This window comes from Aplysia californica, unplaced genomic scaffold, assembly GCF_000002075.1.
Source record: "Aplysia californica isolate F4 #8 unplaced genomic scaffold, AplCal3.0 scaffold00292, whole genome shotgun sequence".
In the NCBI taxonomy this organism is placed as follows: Eukaryota; Metazoa; Mollusca; class Gastropoda; order Aplysiida; family Aplysiidae; genus Aplysia; species Aplysia californica.
Window position 1 is genome coordinate 762,617 of NW_004797562.1, and position 14,103 is coordinate 776,719.

The window sequence follows — 14,103 nt, forward strand, 5'->3', positions numbered from 1 at the left end:
TGATACCAATAACTCTTTATGCCCATCTGGCGTCGGTGATCTAGTGGTTGCACTATCGGATCCGTGAGTAGTCGTGAGATTGTGGGTTCGCGGGGGGGGGGGGGGTGTCGAGCCTCAGTTCGGTCCGACACTGTGTCATTGGGAAAGGCACTTTACACAGATTACCCATTTGGCTCTGTCCTTTCGGAGACGGACGTTAAAGTCGGCGACCCCGTCTCTTAACCTAATACATGTAGTGTTGACAGGGGCATTAAACCTATACCATTTCACCATAATTTAATCATATGCCTCAAAATACATGAGCACTGATTCCACCATGTCGTGACGCAAATGTTGTTTCGTTTCCTAGTCTTGGGTATTATACATCAAGTCTATGAATCCAGATATCAGGAAGTTGTTTACAATGTATTTTGCTACAAGTCTACGAGTCCAGGTATCAGGAAAATAATAAACGTTGTTTGTTCCTCCAGTGGTTCCCGCAGCGCAAAGGACTGGTGAACGGGCTGGTGGTGGCGGGGTTTGGTGGCGGGGCGTTTATCTTTGACCAGGTCCAAACGGCCTTCATCAATCCGGACAATCTCAAGCCGCTCAAGGAAGTGGGCGGAGATAAGTGAGTGGTAATCTGGGACCTTTGATTTCTCGAAATATTCAAATATTGCACCTTTCGAGATTTTAAAATATCAGAAAATTGCTAGTTGAATGCTTTAGAGTGCAATGTGGTTTCTCAGTAGACTGCTAGTAATATCTTGGAGAGAAAATATATCAAACCTAGGCACTTCAATGAACGCGCTCACTATGGCGTCATTTGGCTTCGGAAAGTCCCATAGGGTTTTGTTTCCGGACATGACATCTCATCGCGACAGTGGGTTCAAACTGCCCATCTTTTTGTTTAATTTAGGGGACCAACATTCAAGTCCGATACATGTCTTTAAAGACCTGTGGATGGCCTTCAAAACGCTTCTTTCCAGGTCGATGTGCGACTAATGAGTCTCGAAATATTTCAAGTTGAAAAATAGACAATTTTTAACCATTGATTTTTTATAAATTTTCTCGTCATATTTTTTTCAAACTACCCTTGTTGGTAAGCCATTCTTTGTTCTTCCAGAAAACGTTAAAATGGTTATCGTAGAAGTCTTACCTTGGCTAGTGTAGTCTTACCCTTTTATCAAACAAATCCGCGAAAACCTAGCTGAACCCTTCCACCGTGACATCGCGCAGAGTCGTGACGTCACGCATTTTCGCCTTGAGCTTTTGGCTCCCTCTCTTCATTGTTTGAAATGTACGAGACAGGGAAATACATCGCCAAGAGATTTTTAAACTTAAGTTCAAAAAGTTAATCAATTTTGGTTATGTTTTATAATCACTGACCTCACAATGTGCCTTAGTTCATTCGATAGTATAAAGAAAACGAGACTTTTTAGACCCAAGTATTTCCTTTTCACTGAGCTCCCCTCTCCCTCCTTTTTTCCCCTGCCCAAAGCCTTTCATTGCGTAGGCCTAGGGCCTAGATCTAGTATGAAGAGTCCGGACTCGTGTTGTTAACACAGTGACAAATAAAATTGGGACGCCTATTAAGGGGATCCACTGGTCAGATCAGTAAAAATTTTGAAAAAATATCAGTTTTCGAATTTTGGAGTATCTTAATAGATATCAATATCAAGGATTCATCTTTAGAAGCCTAATTCCTTATCAAACTTAGAAATAGCTGGAAATGCATTTAAGAGAGGTAGCAATGTAGGAAAATCTTCACCAAAAATTATCTCTCTTTGCAGTTTTCTCAGAATTGTTTATCTGACCAGGTTGCAACACTATTTTGAGTAGATCTCAGAAAGTTACTGTCAGAAGTGTTTCACATTTGGACACAATCTTTTATACACATTTCTCTATAACTTTACAGCAGCATTTTTGCTGTTTATGGAACACATTTGAGTTTTAGGCCTTTTTTATTAAAAAAAATCTTAAAACATTGGAGACCTGAATGTAGTGCATAACAAGGACTGTAAAGCTCACAAGTTAGTACAGAAAATTCAAATTTGGCTCTGTAAGGTTGTTCTACCTACCAACAGTAATCGCCATGCCAAATATTAGGCTTCTATCTTGATGAGTGTTGATGATTGACAAAATATAATATTGGTTTTAAAAATGCTGAATCAATCCTTTATTTTTGATGGCTCGAGATTGTTATGGCTAAAATCTTGAATTTTTTGCTTGGTAACCTTTTTTTGTACTATGTCACCCCCTTTGATGCAGAAAAGCAAGCGTTAGACCAAAAACTATAGCATTTGGGTGTTGACCATAGCTACACCCCCTTAAAGTATCTGATGCAATTATTTGCTTGATAAGGTTTCTTAGGTTTATTGTTAGTACCGATCCAGATTTTCTTTCTTTTCTGTCTCTCTCTCGCTCGCTCTTTCTCTCTCTCTCTCTCTCTCTCTCTCTCTCTCTCTCTCTCTCTCTCTCTCTCTCTCTGGGTGTGTGTGTATGTGTGTGTGTGTGTGTGTGTGTGTGTGTGTGTGTGTGTGTGTGTGTGTGTGTGTGTGTGTGGTTTCGTGCGTTCCCACTCCCCTCTTATTTTCATAACCGTACCTCTCTTTTCTTCTCCATCCCACTTTACCTGCTCTTCGACTATACATTTTCTCTATTACATATCCTTCTTGTCTTATTTGTCTTATAATCGCCACCGCCGCCATCCTTCCACGACTCACGGTATTAGCAGTGTAAGCCTATTACTCTTTTCCACTGATGAAACAACCCTGAAGGAAGATGCCAGTTGCAACAAAGTGAGCACTTTTGCTCCTCAGTTCTTATTTTATTTTACTTTTTCCTTCCTCTGGTATCCTTAGGATGTCGAGGGGAGGTGCAGGTTTCGGCGTCTGTGATAGATATGCTAATTAGTTATATTGTTCCAGGGCCTTTTTAACCCCATCCAGTCAGGTCTTTCTTGGTCTTCCTCTTGATTTAAAGCCGGATTAGCGGGTGTGGTTAGCTCTAGCCGCTAGTTGTTTCTGGGGCATTCTGGTTAGATGTCCGAACCATTTGACTCTTTGACGCTGTAATAAATTTACTACTGGTAGACGTACGGTCTCGTTCCTTATGCGGTCTCCTCTGGTGACGTTTGTGGTTTTTGCAGAAATATCTAATTTCGCGTGCATTGATTTTCCTTTCTCATGCCTTGTTTAGAGACCATGTTTGGCACTGGTATGTTAATGTTGGTATGAAGATTCTATTGATGAGCTGGGGATGTCACTTCAGTTGAGATGTTCTTGTGACTGAGAAGGGGTGCTAGCTGGTAGGTCAATGCATTTGCCTTCATGGTTTTTTTTCTTTGTCCATACGCCCATCTAGTGAGAAGATGCTTCCCAAATATTTAAATTCCTTTACTTGTTGGAGTTGTGTTCCGTCAACAAGGATGTTGAGTTTTCCTGGGTTTTTTCTTGCCTTCATAACTTCTGTTTTTGAAATTAAGATTTTCATGTTTAGGTGTTTACATTCCCCATTAATTAATTTTGTGGTGTGTTTTTTGTGATTCCTCTTCATCTGTATTTAATGTACTCTGGTCATCAGCAAATACAAGCTCGCTCAGTTCATTGATGTTGTCATTTGCTGCTTTCGTGATCTTATCCATGTAAGTGATGAAGAGAAGCGAAGAGAGAACACCCCAGACGTGATGGGGAAACAGTCCGATAGTCCTTCTGTTGACCTTTTGGCACACAGGCTGTTTTTATAAAGTGCCATGATGTTCTTGAGCAATTGTCCTTTAACACCATATTACTCTAAGGCTACCCCCCCGGGGCGATGCCACTGACTGAAGTGTCTTTATGCCATTCCAAATCAGGGGACGTTCTAATGCACAGTAGAATCGTAAATGGGCTGATCGAACAATGGCATGCTCATAACTATGCCTGAACTACAACAGGGAATTGCGCCTTTTTCTTTCTTAATCGTTACTATCGTCATTTTCCTTTTGTATGTTTGTCACACTCTTGCGACCCGCTGTTTCCGGGATGCCTTGATAGTCTAAGAAGACTTTGTGCTGTAGAAGCTAGAAAGGTGAGCAGAGTAAGTTTGATTCCCTGTAAGGACTTCTCTGTTGACATCCACCCCTTGGCGCTCATGTGACCTTATGCAGTTGCCGGTGCCGTAAAACCGCTACTAAAACCTCTAAGACTTCCCAAAGTTGACATCTATTTACCCTGTCGAACGCCTTTTCTTGTTCCACGAAGACGACAATCTTGTCATGCCCAATGGCAGTCTCACACAACTGTCCGAATGCAAAAAACCGTCAGTACAGCCCTTGCCTTTTCTGAAGCCAAACTGGGATTCATTGAGTTGAGTTGGTCTCAATTGGTCTCATTCTCATTTCCAGTATCTTGGCAAACGTTATATCCACACGGCTTAGAAGGGATATTCCTCTGTAGGCTCTGTGTTGTTTTTGTTGCCCAGGCCAGGTTAAATATCCTCCATAGCCAGAGTTCTCCGATATGGCCGTATAGTTTGATCTCTTCTGCTGTGTTGTTTTCAACGCCTATCGCTTTGTTTGTGGGGCTATTCTTTATAACATGTTGGGTTTCACTCTGCAGTAGTGATGGTTCTGGAGTGGTTTCTTTCGGTGAGAAGCTGTTTGCTGTTGTTTCTGTTGTAGGATTCAGCAGCTCCGCGTTTCTATCTTTCCTTAATCTTTGGCTTTCTGAAAATAGGGTTTTCTGTGCTCATCATTGACTATTTCAGTTTGGTTGAATGGTTCTTCCCGCATCCTCATGCTTTTTTTAACTCTCTAGTAAAACTCTCAAGGGTTTTCTTTACATTTTGTTACCAGCTGTTCTCCATATACTGACCAGGATCTGTTCTTAGCTTCTTTTACTACCCTTGATGTATAGCGGCGGTCCTTTCTGTATAGGATGTAATCTTCCTCCGTCTTTGATTTCTACCACTTTTTGAATGCCTTTTTCTTCAGTTGGACGGCTTCCTTCACTTGGTCATTCCACCATATAGTTGTTTTCTTTTTCTGCCCTCTTGTTTTCCTGGTGATGCACTCTTCTTTTAATGCTCTGTACACACATGCTTTGAAGTGGCTCCGTTCCTCTTTCATGTCTCCCAATTTTGGGGGAAATTTGTGAAATACATCTTTCAAACGTTCATGTATCTTATCCTTGTTATTGTCATTTATATTTCTGAGATTTACGACTTCTCATCGTTTCTTTGCTTCTGGCTTCCTGTTTGGTGTGTTAATAGTCTTGATGACTGGTCTGTGGTCAGTGTCTGTGATGTAGATGGGAATCACTCTTCAGTCTATGATTTTTCTCAGTTTCGATCTTTTGGCTAGGATAAAATCAATTTGTAATGCTATCTTTAGATGATTGCATTTGTACCAAGTTTTAACTTGACTCCTTTTGTGTTGGAAGAAGGTATTTGATATAACGAGGTCATGTTCTGCATACAACTGTAATAGCATTTCTCCATTGCTGTTTTAATCTGTTTCCCTGTCACTGAGTGGCCGCATGTATCTCTCCCACGTCGTCTTCCTTGTTTCCACTCTGCTGTTAAAGTCCCCCATCATTGTCACATTATCTTTGTCATCCACGGTGTTTGTAAGGTCACTCAGTTAATCATGTAACTGGTGTCGCTGTTCTTCGGGATATGAGTATATATATATACTCAGTAATTGTCATATTATTCTATGGTGATTTCCCGCTTTATACCATACTCGTTGAATTTGCTTTCATATTCTTCAAGTCTGTGTTATGCTTGGGTTTAAGGGCACTTGCAACACAAATAGGTCATATAAGCCCCGAAGATTAGAGGTGTTACAAGAGAGTAACATACACAGAAAAGAACGAGGAGAGGTAAGGACGGTTGATTGTTAATAGGGAAAAAAGGAACAAACCACACCCCAGAGCACCCGCCAACCCCCTGCTTGAGTTATGCATGTAAGATTGAAACTGCTTTCAATTTTAATCATTTTCCCCAAGTAGCAAGTTACAGAACTCTTTAAAACAAAATGCGTGATGTTTTTCTTTTGAAAATCGGACCATTATTATGGAAAGTGTGCCCGTTTCTTTTTTGTGACAATAGGCATTGGACTCACGACGTCACGATTATGACGTAATTAAACGGTAAATAGAATTTTACTCTTAATGTACTTGACTTTTATTTTCATATATTGATTCTACATAAAACAGCAAACAAAATGATACCTCAATGGTCATGATACAACTATTATTAAGGATTTTATGACGTTGTGAAGCAAAATTTCGAGTTTTGGTGGCACAAAATGCAGTGCAAAAATTTGGCCAAATCAGGGCGAAAATTGATTCACAAAAACGGTCGCTGCTTCTAAACTAACAAAGATAGCACAAAAATTTTAAAAGCTCTGAAAACAGAAAGCCAAGCTCTTTTCAATAATCTAAATTTTAGTGCCCTCGGAGAAGTTTGAAAATTTCACTGAAGTGCCTAAGAGATAGTTCTTGAAGAAGCCCATATGGGCCGCTCGATGATAAAAGCAATGATGAAAAATCAGATGCAGTTTCTGGGTCACTTAAATAGATAGAAAGGAAAAGGCCTTGAACATCTAGCTCTCACTTGCAAAACTGAAGGCAAAAGAGGCAGGGGTAGACTTAGAGCCACTTACTTGGAGAGCTTAAACAGATGAGTGACGGAGAAAGATCAGGATAATGAAAGCATCCGAGCAAAGGAATGAATGGTCTCCGATGTCTGTCGCAATTCTATCACTTGATGATGATGTTAAGAGAACACAACACAAAAGAAAATATGAGGACAGTTATTCAAAGTTAAGTTGGACCACAAGAACCACAATTTGATACTGTCAAAGCAGAAAACTGCCCTGGTTCAAAGACATCGCTCGGCATGAAAGCCTTGCACCGTCACAAAGCTCACTGTTGGGCGCCGAAAGAAAAACAAAAACTGACAACATCAGAGAATGGACAGGTCAGTTGGCAAAAAATCTCCTCGACGGGACCATAGACATGGACATTTACAAAAGTCTAGACATATTCGGCACTTGGTCCCCCTGATGACACAAAGTCAAGAGGCGAGTGAGTGAGTGAGTGAGTGAGTGAGTGAGTGAGTGAGTGAGTGAGTGAGTGAGTGTCAAGAATTAAAAAACAACAACATAGCAAAACGAAGCAAAACAAACAATACCCCGCACCCACGCTCACATATTCATACATAGTACACGTACATACGCACACACGTACGATTTTACACAAAGACACACACACACACACACACACACACACACACACACACACACACACACACACACACACACACACACACACACACACACACATACTCACTCATACACACGCACACACTCAAATACGCACACATGTCAACAAACACACTTATACGTATAATGTATAACAATCATTATTTATTTGTATTTTGTAAGACTCTTACTCTAAAACATCAGACCCTGTTTTGTCGTGTGTGTCCAGATATTTCGACCAGTCGGACCAGGCGTCCGTCCTTGACCGTGTCCCCACTGTATAGACATAACATGTATAAACAAGTATAAATCAACATATTATAATGTAGTGTGGTGTGTCCAGACATTTCGACCAGGCGTCCGTCCTTGACCGTGTCCCCACTGTGTTCCTGATCCTGGGAGGATGTTACTCCGGCATGCAGCTTCTGGCCGCTCCACTCATGTGTAACCCGCCGGGCTACTCCTCTACCCAGCCACAGGTAGATAGATAGACAGATAGATAGATGGATGGATGAATAGATGGATGGATGGATGGATGGATGGATGGATGGATGGATGGATGGATAGATCGATAGATGGATAGATCGATAGATGGATAGATAGATAGATAGATAGATAGATAGATAGATAGACAGATAGATAGACAGACAGACAGACAGACAGACAGACAGACAGACAGACAGACAGACAGATAGATAGATAGATAGATAGATAGATAGATAGATAGATAGATAGATAGATAGGTAGATAGGTAGATGGATGGATGAATGGATGTACGAATAGATGGATGGATGGATGGATGGATGGATGGATGGATGGATGGATGGATGGATAGATCGATAGATGGATAGATAGATAGATAGATAGATAGAATGGATGGGTGGATGGAGGGATGGATAGATAGACAGATAAAAATAATGGATTGCTTCTACTCGTAAGAAACCGATGATGATGAGGATGATGATGATGATGGCGGCGGTGGTGGTGGTGATTTTCTTTCACAGCCTGAAAAGAAAGAACCAGTGAATGTGAGTATGTCTTCTGTTACTTTAATTTCCCGTCGAATTCACCGTGTCCACTTTTCGGGTTTTTTTCTTCCTGTTTTGTTTGTGCTGATTTTTTGCTATGCAACGTCGGTGGCCTAGTGGTTAGACTACCAGACTCATAATTGTGAGATTGCAGGATCAAGGGTTCGAGCCTCAGCTCGGCCTGACGTTGTGTCCTTGGGAAAGGCACTTTACCCGAATTCCCTATGTGGCTTGGTTCTTTCGGAGGTCCCGCCGCTTAAGTAACCAAATAGTGGTGAATGTTTCGATACCATTAAACATTTTTATCCTGGAGCTGACAACAATGATAGTAGTGGGTGGTTGGCAGGTGCGCTGGTACGGTTAGCTGCTTCCGTCCTATCAATTAATACATTTTCGGCGACTTTTTAATCGCTGTATAATCAGGTTAAGGCATATCTGCTTCTGGCAATGAGAGGCTAGATGAAGACTGCCAAATGAGAAACCAAATTGATGATACATGTCTTGTAGTAATGTCACTCCTGTTTCTTTGCCTTCTGTTTGTGTGATCACATGTCCATTTAAATACACTGTTTACCAATCTTTGGACACTTCGCTACTCTAGAATAACACTGGTTTATCTGCTCAGTAGCAAGTTTTGAGAAATTTGACTTTTAAAAATTTGAGTTTCACAGTATGTCACGTTTTTCCGAAATGCAATTCTTTGAATATCTTACAATTTTGATAGAGCAGATACAATTGGCTTCATGATCTGAGTAACTCAAAAGGGCTAAAAATGTCAGATAGAACTTTGTAATTTTAAGGCAGCGAATTATTCTCACGGCAGATTTAAAGGTTATCATTACGTCTTATTCAAAGTGGGAATAAATATTTAATTAGATATTTTCTTGAATATTTTGGCCGGTGAACATACTTAATATGAATTCAGGATTGTTTTCATTTACAACTCACTCAGTGACCCGGCCTCGAATAAATAGTTTTGTTAATCATGTTCCTATTCTTTTTAAAAATTTTGAATACATGTTTTCTTTTATATCCCCATGGTCACAATTTATATCATTTAGAAGGCGGGCTTGCGATCCTGTTTCCAGAGCCAAACCTGGCTGAGAGGGATACATCCCAGCAGAAAGATTTTTTTTTTTTAATCTGAATTTCAAATAACGACTAGCAACAATATGGATATACATGTATATTCACTGTTCCAACAGAGAGTCCAATCGGAAATTGGCATAAGATTGGAGCTACTTTGAGTCAATGATGACGTTACAGACACACTACGTCTGATCATCAGCAGACCTAAGACCATCATTCTGCTCACTTTAAACCTTCGTATTATACAACGCTACCTTCTAATTACAAAGTTCTATCTGACATATTTGGCCGGTTTGAGTTACTAAGACCTTGAGGTCGGAAACCAAATATTCTACCTTCTCTATCAAAATCGTAAGATTATTTGGAGTCGTTATCAGGATATTTTATGAAAAATTGCATTAAAAAAAGCTGGACCTGTAATGAGACTCAAAATTATTTTTAGTGTCAAATTTTTCAAAACTAGGCACCGATCAGATAGAAACAAAAATTGACTTACAAGTTTTACCTTATAGTCTCCTTTTTCTCGTTCTTCCCCATTTGAAATCATATCGCCCTCATCTCTCCGCTGATGTTTAGAGGGCGCCACTGGTAGGTCTTACTTGTTTACTTTCTGTCTGTCTGTCTGTCTGTCTGTCTGTCTGTCTGTCTGTCTGTCTGTCTGTCTGTCTGTCTGTCTGTCTGTCTGCGTGGATGGTTGGAGGGCATCACAGGTATGACCTTATTTTTTACTTTCCTTTTCTTGTTTCTGTCTGTTTGTCTTACTTTTTTCGATCACTATACCATAGTATCGATGTGTTTCCCTTTATTCAAACAAACAAATCTTATCGGTCTCCCGTCTTTTCTTTGTATGCTACTTTCTAGTAACCCCTCTAATCTTCGGCTTTTTAGATCACCTGTACCTATTTGTGTTGCAAGTGCTCTAAAACTCTTGCTAAATCGAAACTAATAAAGTGTACCCAATCCAATTCCCCCTTCTGTTCTGCGCCTGTTGATGACGTCAGCAAGGGGGCGGGGCCACCAGACGTGACGATGACCTTCACCCCCCATCGCCGTTGCTTGACCAGCCGAACAAAGATGGGCGTGAAGGCTCCTCTTCCTCCGTGCCTGCTACAACAGCTGATAAGGCGGACGAACAGTGAGTGAGCCTGAGCCATAGAGAGGACTAACACCCGGGGCACATCGACAATTCGGCCAAATTCGATTGCAACCTACAAGTACAATCATCATCATCATCATCATCATCATCATCATCATCATCATCATCATCATCATCGTTGTAAACAGGATACTGAAAAAGGCAAACAATATGTGGAGACTTGGGTACATGTATTTTTTTTTTATTAATGGCGCCACCACCATCACCATCATCTCGCATGCTGTGTTCTAACTCTCATCATTACTGGCAGTGTATAATAAAGACATGATCATTGTGCTGTTCTCAATAAATAGCTCGTCCGTCAATGTCTGACGATGACTAATACATCAGTAGAGGAGAATATTTCTCCTTCAAAACAGAAGATTTCGAAAAATTAGTCTAATGGTAAAGATGGGTTATGGCTTCAGCGATGGATTATAAGAAAAATTCTGGCATTGAAATGTTTGCCACATACTGAACATTTAAAAGCTCCAGTTGCATTTGTGGATGTGTGCAGCTTGCGGGCTTCCCTCTTCATCATTGCCTTTCTCACCCTGAGGGTATAGGTCACAGACAAACACTTTCCACCTTTCTCTATCCTGGGCTAGCCTCTTGATGTTATTCCATGTCTTCCCACTTTTCTGTTGATCAATTTCTGTGATTCTTCCTTAGGTTCCACGAGGTCTTCTCCATTATCCTTTATCCTGTAGATCCTATCCAAAACTTATCTTTGCTATGCAGCTGCCTGAATTCTTGAGATTAGTCCAATCCAGCGCTTCCGCCTGCTTCCCACCTGATCTCTGACCGGGATCTGTTTTGTTTTCCTTAACACTTCCTCGTTGGTGACCCTGTCTGTCCATCTGATCATCAGTAACTATCTCCTAGACACTTGTTCAAGAAAACGAGGATCCTCTTTGTGATACGTTCCATGTCTCAAATCCATTCAACAGGACTGACTTCACATTCGAATTGAGAATCTTCAGCTTTGTTCGAAGTGAGATATCTCTGGTCTTCCAAATCCCATTCAAAGATATGAAATCAGCCCCCCGCTTTTCCTGTGCGACATTTTATTTCAGCACTTGTTCAGCACCTTTTCCTCCCTCTCTGTCAATTATACTCCCAAGATAGCAGAAGGATTCAACGTCTTCTAGTGCATCTCCTTCTAGTGTGACTTAATCCTTTTGTTGTGCATCTGTCCTTAAGACCTTTAACTTTCCAGGGTGGACCCTCAATCCAACAGACTCTGATGGGCTGTTTAATACAGAGGTCTTTGCTTGCATCTGTTCCTGGGTGTGCGACAGGAGCGCAAAGGCGCCAAGTCGTCCGCAAACTCCAGATCGTCCAGCTGTTTCCATGGAGTCCACTATATGACATTTCTGTGCCCTCTGGTGGTTTTCTTTATTAGCCAATCGACTGCTAATATGAAGAGGAAAGGTGTACACCCCTGTCTCTCAACAGTCATGATGTCAAAGCTGTCAGTGAGCTGGCCATCATGTACAACTTTGCAACTTGTTCCTTCGTAAATGCTCTTGATGAGGTTCGCCAACTTCCGTGGGATTCCGTGAAGTCTCATTATCTCCCATAGTGTTGTTCCGTCTATACTGTCAAAGGTCTTCTCATAGTCAAGGAAGTTGACGATCGGCCAGGATCCATGGACTTTTCCTCAATGGTCCTCAGCGTGGCAATCTGGTCGGTTATTGAGCGATTTTTCCGGAAACCAGCCTGTTCATCCCGTAGTCTTGAATCCGTTGCAGTCTTGATTCTCTCCAGAATGATTCCATTGAAGACCTTACCAGGTATTGAGAGAATGTGACCTCTCTGTAGTTGCTGCTGTCGCTGAGATTCCCGTTTTTTAAAGCTTCACGAGGTGTCCTTCTTTCCAAGCCTTTGGGAACTTGCTTTCATTTCAGATCCTGGTAAACAGTTGAAGGAGGAAGTCTGCCGTCACATTGGCATCTGCTTTTAGGGCCTCAGGTGGAATCTGATCAGGACCGGCGGCTTTACCTGTGATCATCTTCTTAATGACATCCAGAATCGCTTGTTTTGAAGGAGCATCACAGCAGATTGGTAACTCATTTCTTGCTGGCAGGATGTTTGACAGGTTACACGGAGACCTTTGAAATGCTCTACCCATCGTTTTTGTTGAGCTTCCTTTCCAAAAATGGTTTTCCCCTCTTGTTCCTTTACTGGTACTTCAGGTTTCCCATATTTTCCAACAAGAGTCTTTGTGGTCTGGTAAACCATTCGCATTTGCCTCCTACCGCTGCTTCCTCTGCCTTCTCTGCCTGCCTGTTCATGAATTCCTCCTTGTCTTTTCTTAGTGATTTTTGACATCCTTAGCTGTTGTCCTGTATTGCTAAAATGCATCCGCTCTTGATCCTTTTTTTTACTTGCATTCGCTTCTGCCTTCAGTTGTCTTCTAATAATAACTGAATCCAATGAATTTTAGCAAACGTATTCTTTGTGCTCCAATTTCTTTGCACGAGCTTGACATGTTGAAGTAAAGACTTCTTTGGCCTTGGTCCAGTGTATCTCCACCTCCATGTCCTCCCCGCCAAGATCAGCCAGAGGTTGAAATCTTTTACCCAGCTGTAGCTGAAAATCCTCTTTCTTGTGTCAGTCCAAGAGATTTACTTGGAACTTCGTTCTTTTTGTTCCTGTGCTGGTTGCGTGCTTTTTTAGTCGAAGCTTGAGTTTTAGTAACAGTAAATGATGATCCGATCCCACGTCTGCCCCTCTCAGTACTATGATATCTTCCAGTGAACGCCCGAACCTACGAGAGATACAAAAATGATCTATCTGGTTCTCCATCACTCCATCTGGCGATACCCTGGTAGCTTTGTGAATTCTCTTGTGAGGAAAAACAGAGCCTCCAGTAACAAAACTGTTGAAAGCACAGATGTTTGCAAGTCGCTCACGGTTTTCATTCATTTGTCCCAAGCCATATTGTCCCATAAATACCTCGTAACCTACGTTGTCCTGACCAATCTTGGCATTGTCATCTCCTATTATGGTGCTGACATTCTTCCTTGGTAGTTTGTCGATGATCCCCGTAGCCGTCTGTAAAAGGCATCCTTGTCTTCATCCGAAGCATCATTTGTTGGGGCGTAGATCTGGACTATATTCATGTTGATGCTCTTGCTCTCTGTAGTGAATGAAACCATTATGATGATCCTCTCCCCATGTGGTATCTATCCACTAGGTGACTTTTATGCATTCCCACTCCTTCCACATGGTGCTTGTCTTCCCTTCCAGAATACAATGATTAATCACCCCAAGCTGAACTGCTTCTGTCCAGACTGTATCCAGTGTGTTTCGCTGCCTCCTAGTATGTGCAGCATGTATCTCTTAATCTCTTGTGATACTTGAGAACTCTTTCCTGCTTCATACAAGGAGCAAACATTTCACGACGCAATCTGGAGAGACTTGTTTGACAGAGAAGGGTTCGGGTCAAGAGAATCCTTTCGACTTTGTCCGCTGTCCTTCATTGCTCCTGCTAGTGCAGAAGTTCTTCCGATCGAAAAATAAAAAGCCGTGTTCGTCCATGTTGCTGTAACTGACTGACACCCACATCTCTCTCTCTCTCTCTCTCTCTCTCTCTCTCTCTCTCTCTCTCTCTCTCT

The 14,103-nt window shown here is 41.5% G+C and overlaps 1 protein-coding gene across 1 annotated transcript in view; it reads left to right on the top strand.

Annotated features, from left to right (window-relative positions):
- Window positions 1–470: 470 nt before the first annotated feature.
- The window catches only part of LOC101855877, a gene marked incomplete at its 5' end in the record, with an annotated part of 20,546 nt that continues 6,913 nt past the window's right edge, over window positions 471–14,103 (top strand). The window contains 4 exon segments of the mRNA XM_035970599.1: window positions 471–610; window positions 7,572–7,707; window positions 8,233–8,256; window positions 10,347–10,480. Coding sequence (XP_035826492.1) covers window positions 471–610; window positions 7,572–7,707; window positions 8,233–8,256; window positions 10,347–10,480 — 434 coding nt within the window.